A 9,278-nucleotide genomic window follows, 5' to 3' on the forward strand; every position below is an offset into this window, starting at 1 on the left:
GAAGAGGCGTTTCGGAGGCGATCTTTGAGATGGCTGTGCGCAGAGCGGCGCCCGAGCGATAAGAAATGACCGCTCGAGCGCCACTGTTCTGAAATTTTGGTCTTGGGCAGTATGGTCCACGCTAGGGCGGTAGTTTATGACCGCCAGTGCGCCCAGCACAGTACCAAAACGCGTTTTGGGTATTTTAAGGCATAAAATCGGTGGATACTCTCATTTTTCTCATTTCCCTTCTCCTCCTTTCTCTTCTCCATCGATTCTTAGCTAGGGTTCTTCATCATCTTCTTCTTCTGTCATTAAATCAAGCAATTAATCTTCAATCCGAAGTTGGAACATCATCTTTTTAGTGAAAGAGACAAAGGTAAGTGGTTTTTCTTCTTGTTCTTAAGTTGTTGAAGATGGTGGAGTTAGTGCGTGATAGTTGTGATTGATGTATTGGGTTAAATGGTCATCTAATGTTGTTATTTTAGTGTTGATGGTTAGTTATTGGGTTTATTATTGTAGGATCACCATCTTGGTTTAGGAACCAAGTGCTCCAAGTGTTGTAAGTGGAATCATTTCTTCAATGCATCACATGATCCTATATATATGTGTTTTGATGATTTTATGATGTTAACTGTAATAGCCCAACCTTTTATTATGTTAATTCTTATGGTTTATTATTGTTATGATCATGTTTTATGCTTTACTGGTTGAGATTATGTTCTATGGTTACTGGTTATGGATATGTTTATTTGAATGGTTATTGTTTTGGTATTATGTTCATAGTTGGTGATTATGGAGATGAATGGGTAGAATACAAAGTTGATCTTGAGCCAAATAGGAAATGGAAGTGCAGAAATGGTATGAAAAATGTGTTAGTAGTTGTGGTTTTTAGCATAATGTCTAGTATATTGATCCAATTGATGTGAGGCCATTTCCATTAGAAAGATAAGATTTAAGGCTATAACTTTCTTATTTTGAGTTTTGTTTAAATCATTAGGGAAGACGAGCCAAAAGTGGCCCAAAGTGTGTCGTGTGTTTCGTTGTTCCTGCAATGACACATGTTGGGAGAATGGGCATAAATTTTTACTAAGTCCTTCAAATGACCTGAAACCAGTGGGAGATTCACGAAAACACATAAGGCTACAACTTTAATGTTGACCACTTTTGCAAATTCGGAAGTTAAAAATGCGTTTTGGGCAGAATGAGGCGCATTGGCGCTCCAGAACTCGCGCCCTGGCGCACGGGGTGCTGAAGTTATTATTTTTGGGCAGTATGGGGCGCGCATATGCGCCAGAAATGTCGCGCATATGGACCTAGCAGGCTGTTAAAAATTTCCAAAACACGTTTTTGAGGGAATGAAGGCTTATATATGTCTTTTCTAGATGCTTCTCGACATTTCTCTCTTCCCCCATTATTTTCCTACGGTTCAAGCTCCTTTCTCTTCAAGGTTTTATTTCTTTCAATTCTCCACTCCAAGTTCAAGGATTCTAGTAGAAATTTTAGTGTCTCCTACCTTATACTTCAAGCTTCAAGGTAAGAACTTTTATATTTTGGAATTGGAAAGGTTTGGAGTGATGAATGGTTAAGTCTAATTATTGATTCCTTGGATTAATGGTAATGATTTATGGATATTATTATGATTATTGTTGTAGGAATCATTCAAAGAACATCATAGCAACCAAAGTGCTTGTGGGTTGTAAGTAGAAACTTCTCCTTCAGCTCACATGATGAATATAAGTATATAAGCCATGTTTATTGATAATTAGCTCCATTCATTGGTGTATATTTGATCTATATATTGTTATATGTTCATTGTTCAAGGATTTCATTGAATTCATTGATCAAGGAGCTAATACACCATTGTGCCTACCAAGTGTTTGTATAAATGCCTCAATAAGAGTTCCTATGATTAAAGCCAAGGAATGATAGTAATTCATGCATGTCATTGGCCAATCACATGATTATGAGTATCTCTCACAGTTTTGATATATTTATATCAAAGACATACTATCCACAGGTCACAGTTCACATACTATCATTTCCTTTCCTTTCACTCATGCCATGAGATACTATCCATATTTCCTTTATTATGTAATGTTCATTGAAGATAGTATCGCTCTACTTTCATTGCCATTGCTATAGCCACATTTTAAGCCAAAGTTATATATATGTAATTGCTATGTATATCTTTCTACTTACTGAGTTTATTCTCATTCCAGTTATGTCATGTGATGCAGGTGATAAAAAGAAGTGAAACGGATTGTACGAGGCGGGAGAAGTCATATAGAATGCCATGGGAAAAACTTGTTATCATGTCACTTTTTATTTGGGATAAAATGAACATGAGAAGTTTTAAAATATCATGTAGTTTGTTAAATGAATGAGGCAAAAAACAAGTTAGTATGTTGGCTTGTGGTTATGAGTTGAATGCTATTTTGTGAACGATCATGTATATTAGTATGGATAATGTTTATGATGTAAAGGATATATTGTTCTTTCCCTTTTAAATGTTAAGTCTTCCACATACGTTAATTAGTTAATTAAAATGTCATGGGAGTGGGTTGTAACAATTGGTATCAGAGCGAAAGTTCTTGGACCGTATATGACTTCTTCTACCTAAGACAATTCGGTATGTTTTCGATCCTGCGTCTATTGATTTTAACATTGAGAGTTGATCATATTCCATTGTTATTGATGTATTTTCTTCCTATCTATGTTAAAGTGAGCTTATGTGTAGGAAATGCCTCCTAAACGAAAGGTTACCGAAGGGGATGATAGGACCCCTACCACTGATGGGACTACCAACGTTGTAGACGAATTCAATAAATTAATACAAGAACAGGCGACAGTTCATGGTGAACAAATTCAATAGTTGTTGAGCCTGCATACCTCAACCCAGGGTCATGGTCAAGGAAGAGGACAAAGTTGAGTTGAAAGCACCGAAGGTAGTTCTTATGAAGTATTCAGGAGAATGAACCCTCCCAAATTTGTTGGTGGTGCCGATCCACTCGTAGCTCTTGAAAGGGTTAAATCATTGGAGGCTATATTCGATTATCTGAAGTTCAATGATCGAGATAGAGTGAGCTGTTCTGTGTTTATTCTAGTGAAAGCTGCTCGTATATGGTGGGAAGCTACGAAAGTGACTGTCAATGTTCACGAGTCAAAATGGGATGAGTTCAAAGAGTTATTTTATGCCAAGTACTTTTCAAGAGTAGTTAAAGCAAAGAAAGTTAAGGAATTTCTTGAATTGAGCCAAGATTCCTTGTCTGTTGCTGAATATATATTGAAATTTGAAGAAGGATGCGTGTTTGTTCCATTTATTGCTGAAAATGATAAAGTCAGAGGAGAACACTTCCTTCGTGGGTTGAAACCGGAAATTCGAAGGGATGTGCATATGGCAAAAGTGATCACCTATCAAGACATTGTGGAAAGAGCCTTACTTGCCAAGCACGATGAGCAGGAAATTGAGAAGGAGCGGCAATTAAGAAGACAAGCTTTTCAAACTAGAGGGCAAGGTGCAAGTGCTAGTACTCGAGGTGGTTACAAAGGAAGAGGCAAAATGGAGCAACACAATAAATCTTCCTTGCCTTCTTGAGATGTGGAGTGATCGTTATGCCCTAAGTATGGCAAGCCGCACAAAGGTGAGTGTCTGGTTGGAAGTGGCCGATGTTATAGGTGCAAATAAATGGGGCATACCGCACAAAAATGTCCTGTCTCCTCTGACAAAGGAAAAGTTCAAGGAAGAATCTTTACGATGACAAAAGAAGGAGCCAATCCTGATTCTTCAGTCATATCAGGTAATATTCTAATATCTGGAAAGGAAGCACTTACATTGATTGATACTGGTGCAACTCATTCCTTAATATCTGAAGTATTTATGCACTCCTTATCTCGCGAGCCTACTATCATGCCTTTACAATTCAATATTATGTTGCCTTCTGGTGACGAAATTTGTCCTACAAGTATTCTTAAGGCATGTCCAGTACAGATAGGTTCGAGATTGTTGTATGCTGATTTTATTGTAATTCTAATGTTTGCTTTCGATGTTATTTTGGGTATGGATTGGTTATACGCTTATCGTGCTGTGATTGACTGTGTGGAAAAGACCGTGAAGTTTTTAACTTGTGATTATGATAGTGATGAATTTGTTGGGCTATGTTCATCGCTCAGTATTCCCCTTGTTTCTTGTCTACAAGCTACAAAATTATTGAATAAGGGTTGTACTGGTTTTCTTGCCTTAGTATCAGATGTGAATAGGGACAGTAATGTGCAAATTCAGAATATTGATGTAGTTCAGGAGTATCCTGATGTATTTGCTGATTATGTTCCTGGCTTACCTTCTAATCGAGAGGTAGAGTTTGTTATTGAATTGAGTCCAAGTACAGCCCCAATTTCTAAAGCTCCGTTTAGAATGGCTCCAACTGAAATGAAAGAATTGAAGAATCAATTACAGGAGCTATTAGATAAAGGTTTTATCCATCCTAGTTCGTCGCCATGGGGAGCTCCGGTTTTGTTCGTGAAAAAGAAGGATGGATCATTGAGGTTATGCATTGATTATCGAGAACTCAACAAGGTAACTATTAAAAATAAATATCCTTTACCTCGAATCGATGATCTTTTTGATCAATTGCAAGGGGCCACCGTGTTTTCAAAAATCGATCTTCGATCCGGATATCATCAATTGAAAGTAAAAACGGAGGACATACCAAAGACTGCTTTTAGAACGAGGTATGGCCATTATGAATTTTTGGTGATGTCATTTGGATTAACTAATGCTCATTCAGTGTTTATGGATTTGATGAATCGTGTCTTTAAGCCGTATTTGGATACTTTTGTGATTGTATTTATTGACGACATTTTGATATATTCTAAGACACGAGAACTTCATAGTGAGAATTTGAGGATCGTGTTACAGACATTGAGGGAGAATCAATTATATGCGAAGGTAAAGAAATGTGAGTTTTGGTTAGAGCAAGTTGCGTTTTTGGGCCATATTGTGTCAAAAGAAGGAATAGCAGTCCATCCATCCAAGATTGAATCTATTAAGCAATGGTTCATTCCAAAGACAGTTTCAGAGGTATGGAGTTTTCTTGGTTTGGCAGGGTATTACAGACGATTCATTGCAGACTTCTCGAAAATAGCATTGCCATTGACAAGCTTGACACGAAAGGCTATCAAATTTGAATGGACCATAGAATGCCAACAAACATTCCAAACTCTGAAAGATAAGTTAACCTCTGCCCCTGTATTAGTACTTCCTTGTGGTACTGAGGATTTTGTTGTGTATACAGATGCTTCAAAGCTGGGTTATGTGTTGTGTTGATGCAACGTGGGAAAGCCATTTCTTATGCTTCTCGTTAGCTAAAAGAATACAAGAAGAATTATCCCACGCATGATTTGGAGTTGGCGGCTGTGGTATTTGCCTTAAAGATTTGGCGACATTATATATATGGTGAGAAATGTGAAATTTTTACAGATCATAAAAGTTTGAGTTATTTGTTTTTGCAGAAAGAGTTGAATATGAGGCAGCGAAGGTGGTTGGAACTAGTAAAAGACTATTATTGCACCATTAGCTATCATCCTGGAAAAGCTAATGTCGTTGCAGATGCTTTAAGCCGTAAATCCATTTATTTATTGGGTTCCATGATTTAGAAACCGTTATTACTCGATTTTGAAAGGAATGAAATAACTCTGGTATCTCCAGGTACGGTAGATCAGTTATCTACACTAGTTATTCGCTCTACTTTGGTTGATCGAATTTTAAAGGAGCAACAATTGGATATTCAATTATTAGATTTGAAGAATAAAAATGATTTAACAGGAGTTTCTGAATTTGGTTTGGATCGTGATGGTTTATTGAACTTTCGAGGTAGAATTTGTCTTCCTAAGGGAGATGATATTCGGAAAGATATACTTATTGAAGCTCATACAGCGCCATATTCAGTTCATCCTGGCAGTACCAAAATGTATCATGATCTTCGACGTCTTTATTGGTGGCCAGGTATGAAGAAAAATATCATGTTATTTATTTCTGAATGTCTAACCTGTCAGCAGGTTAAGATTGAACATCAAAGACCTGCTGTAACTTTGCAATCTCTCCCAATACCTCACTGGAAATTGGAGCATATCACCATGGACTTCGTAACAGGACTTCCAAGAACACCAAAGGGTTACAACGCCATCTGGATGATTGTTGACAGGTTAACTTAGTCGTCTCATTTTATTCCGGTCAAAACGACGTTTACAGTGAACCAATATGCTGAAGTCTATGTAGCTGAGATTGTAAGACTTCATGGAATCTCTATATCAACTGTATCTGATCGTGACCCGAGGTTTACTTATGAATTCTGGAAAAGTTTGCACAGAGCCTTGGGCACCAAGTTGGCTTTTAGCACGACATATCATCCTCAGGGTGATGGGCAGTCAGAGAGGGTGATTCAAATTCTTGAAGATATGTTACGAGCCTGCAAGATTGATTTCACGGGAAGTTGGGATTCTAAGTTGCCTTTGGTGGAATTCCCGTATAACAACAGCTACCAGTCTTCAATCGGCATGGCACCCTACGAGGCTTTATATGGAAGAAAGTGCTGATCTCCTTTATATTGGGAAAAGGTAGGTGAAAGGAATATGTTGGGCCCAGAATTGGTTCAACAAACAGCAGATGTCGTGGCAGTGATCCAAGAAAGAATGAGGACCGCTCAGTCTCGACAGAAGAGTTATGCCGATGTTCGTCGACGGCCTTTACATTCGAGGTAGGTGACCATGTTTTTATTAAAATAGCTCCTTTTAAGGGAGTGATGCGTTTTGGCAAGAAAGGTAAATCAAGTCCTCGATATATTGGTCCGTTTGAAATTCTTGACAAGATTGGAGACCGAGCCTATCGCCTTGCATTGCCACCAGACTTGGATCGAATGCACAATGTCTTTCATGTGTCTATGCTACGCAAATATCTTCCCAATCCATCTCATGTTCTTCGACATGAATCATTAGATCTTTTACCTAACCTAAGCTATGAAGAAGTACCGGTTCAAATTCTTGATCGCAAGGTAAAAGTATTAAGAAACAAAGATATTGGTATTGTAAAAGTTTTATGGCAGAATCATATGATTGAAGAGGCCACTTGGGAACCGGAGGAAGAAATGAAACATCGTTATCCCAATTCATTCAACGGTAAGCAAATTTCGGGGACGAAATTTTTATAAGGCGGGGAGATTGTAATAGCCCAACCTTTTATTATGTTAATCCTTATGGTTTATTATTGTTATGATAATGTTTTATGCTTTACTGTTTGAGATTATGTTGTATGGTTACTGGTTATGGATATGTTTATTTGAATGGTTATTGTTTTGGTATTATGTTCATAGTTGGTGATGATTATGGAAATGAATGGGTAGAATAAAAAGTTGATCTTGAGCCAAATAGGAAATGGAAGTGCAGAAATGGTATGAAAAATGTGGCAGTAGTTGTGGTTTTTAGCATAATGTCTTGTATATTGATCCAATTGATGTGAGGACATTTTCATTAGAAAGATAATATTTAAGGCTATAACTTTCTTATTTTGAGTTTTGTTTAAATCATTAGGGAAGACGAGCCAAAAGTGGCCCGAAGTGTGTCGTGTGTTTCGTTGTTCCTACAATGACACGTGTTGTGAGAATGGGCATAACTTTTTACTCAGACCTTCAAATGACCTGAAACCAGTGGGAGATTCACGAAAACACATAAGGCTACAACTTTCATGTTGACCATTTTTGCAAATTCGGAAGATAAAAATGCGTTTTGGGCAGAATGAGGCGCGCCGCGCCAGAACTCGCGCCCTGGCGCGCGGGGTGCTGAAGTTATTATTTTTGGGTAGTATGGGGCGCTCATATGCGCCGGAAATGTCGCGAATATGCGCCTAGCAGGCTGTTGAAAATTTCCAAAACACGTTTTTGAGGGAATGAAGGCTTATATATGTCTTTTCTAGATGCTTCTCCACATTTCTCTCTTCCCCCATTATTTTCCTACGGTTCAAGCTCATTTCTCTTCAAGGTTTTCTTTCTTTCAATTCTCCACTCCAAGTTCAAGGATTCTAGTAGAAATTTTAGTGTCTCCTACCTTATACTTCAAGCTTCAAGGTAAGAACTTTTATATTTTGGAATTGGAAAGGTTTGGAGTGATGAAGGGTTAAGTCTAATTATTGATTCCTTGGATTAATGGTAATGATTTATGGATATTATTATTATTGTTGTTGTAGGAATCATTCAAAGAACATCATAGCAACCAAAGTGCTTGTGGGTTGTAAGTAGAAACTTCTCCTTGAGCTCACATGATGAATATATGTATATAAGCCATGTTTATTGATAATTAACTCTTTTCATTGGTATATATTTGATCTATATATTGTTATATGTTCAATGTTAAAGGATTTCATTGAATTCATTGATCAAGGAGCTAATACACCATTGTGTCTATCAAGTGTTTGTATAAATGCCTCAATAAGAGTTCTTATGATTAAAGCCATGGAATGATAGTAATTCAAGCATGTCATTGGCCAATCACATGATTATGAGTATCTCTCACAGTTTTGATATATTTATATATCAAAGACATACTATCCACAGGTCACAGGTCACAGACTATCATTTTCTTTCCTTTCACTCATGCCATGAGATACTATCATATTGCCTTGATTATGTAATGTTCATTGAAGATAGTATCGCTCTAATTTCATTGCCATTGCTATAGCCACGTTTTAAGCCAACGTTATATATATGTAATTGCTATGTATAGCTTTCTACTTACTGAGTTTATTCTCATTCCAATTATGTCATGTGATGCAGGTGATAAAAAGAAGTGAAACGAATTGTTCGAGGCGGAAAAAGTTATATAGAATGCCATGGGAAAGATTTGTTATCATGTCACTTTTTATTTGGGATACAATGAACATGAGAAGTTTTAAAATATCATGTAGTTTGTTAAATAAATGAGGGGAAAAACAAGTTAGTATGTTGGCTTGTGGTTATGAGTTGAATGCTATTTTATGAACGATCATTTATATTAGTATGGATAATGTTTATGATGTAAAGGATATATTGTTCTTTCCCTTTTAAATGTTAAGGCTTCCGCATACGTTAATTAGTTAATTAAAATGTCATGGGAGTGGGTTGTTTCATTAACTCCTTTCAAATTCCATTCATGATATATAAATATATATATATATATATATGTATGTAAATATGTATATATGTAAATATGTATATATGGTAGTGCAATTATATGCATTTTTGAATGAAGGGAGTTAAGCTTTATGATGCCTC

At 36.9% G+C, this 9,278-nt stretch overlaps 1 protein-coding gene and 2 long non-coding RNA genes across 3 annotated transcripts; all 3 read left to right on the forward strand.

Moving 5' to 3' along the window:
* Nucleotides 1-1,393: 1,393 nt before the first annotated feature.
* LOC140836235 (uncharacterized) lies at nucleotides 1,394-2,332 on the forward strand. The gene is made up of 3 exons (XR_012119044.1): nucleotides 1,394-1,515; nucleotides 1,635-1,678; nucleotides 2,220-2,332. It is a non-coding gene; the product is annotated as an uncharacterized lncRNA (long non-coding RNA).
* A 621-nt stretch (nucleotides 2,333-2,953) lies between these two features.
* On the forward strand, nucleotides 2,954-3,577 carry LOC140835799 (uncharacterized). The gene has a single exon (XM_073201207.1). The coding sequence runs from the start codon at nucleotides 2,954-2,956 to the stop codon at nucleotides 3,575-3,577; it is 624 nt and encodes a 207-aa protein (XP_073057308.1).
* A 4,399-nt stretch (nucleotides 3,578-7,976) lies between these two features.
* LOC140836234 (uncharacterized) lies at nucleotides 7,977-8,945 on the forward strand. The gene is made up of 3 exons (XR_012119043.1): nucleotides 7,977-8,096; nucleotides 8,216-8,259; nucleotides 8,802-8,945. It is a non-coding gene; the product is annotated as an uncharacterized lncRNA (long non-coding RNA).
* The last annotated feature ends 333 nt before the right edge of the window (nucleotides 8,946-9,278 follow it).

This window comes from Primulina eburnea, chromosome 7 (genome assembly GCF_022965805.1).
Source record: "Primulina eburnea isolate SZY01 chromosome 7, ASM2296580v1, whole genome shotgun sequence".
In the NCBI taxonomy this organism is placed as follows: domain Eukaryota; kingdom Viridiplantae; phylum Streptophyta; class Magnoliopsida; order Lamiales; family Gesneriaceae; genus Primulina; species Primulina eburnea.

Coding starts and splice junctions, on each gene's coding strand:
- LOC140835799 (XM_073201207.1), top strand. CDS start 2,954: ATGAACCCTCCCAAATTTGTTGGTGGTGCCGATCCACTCGTAGCTCTT.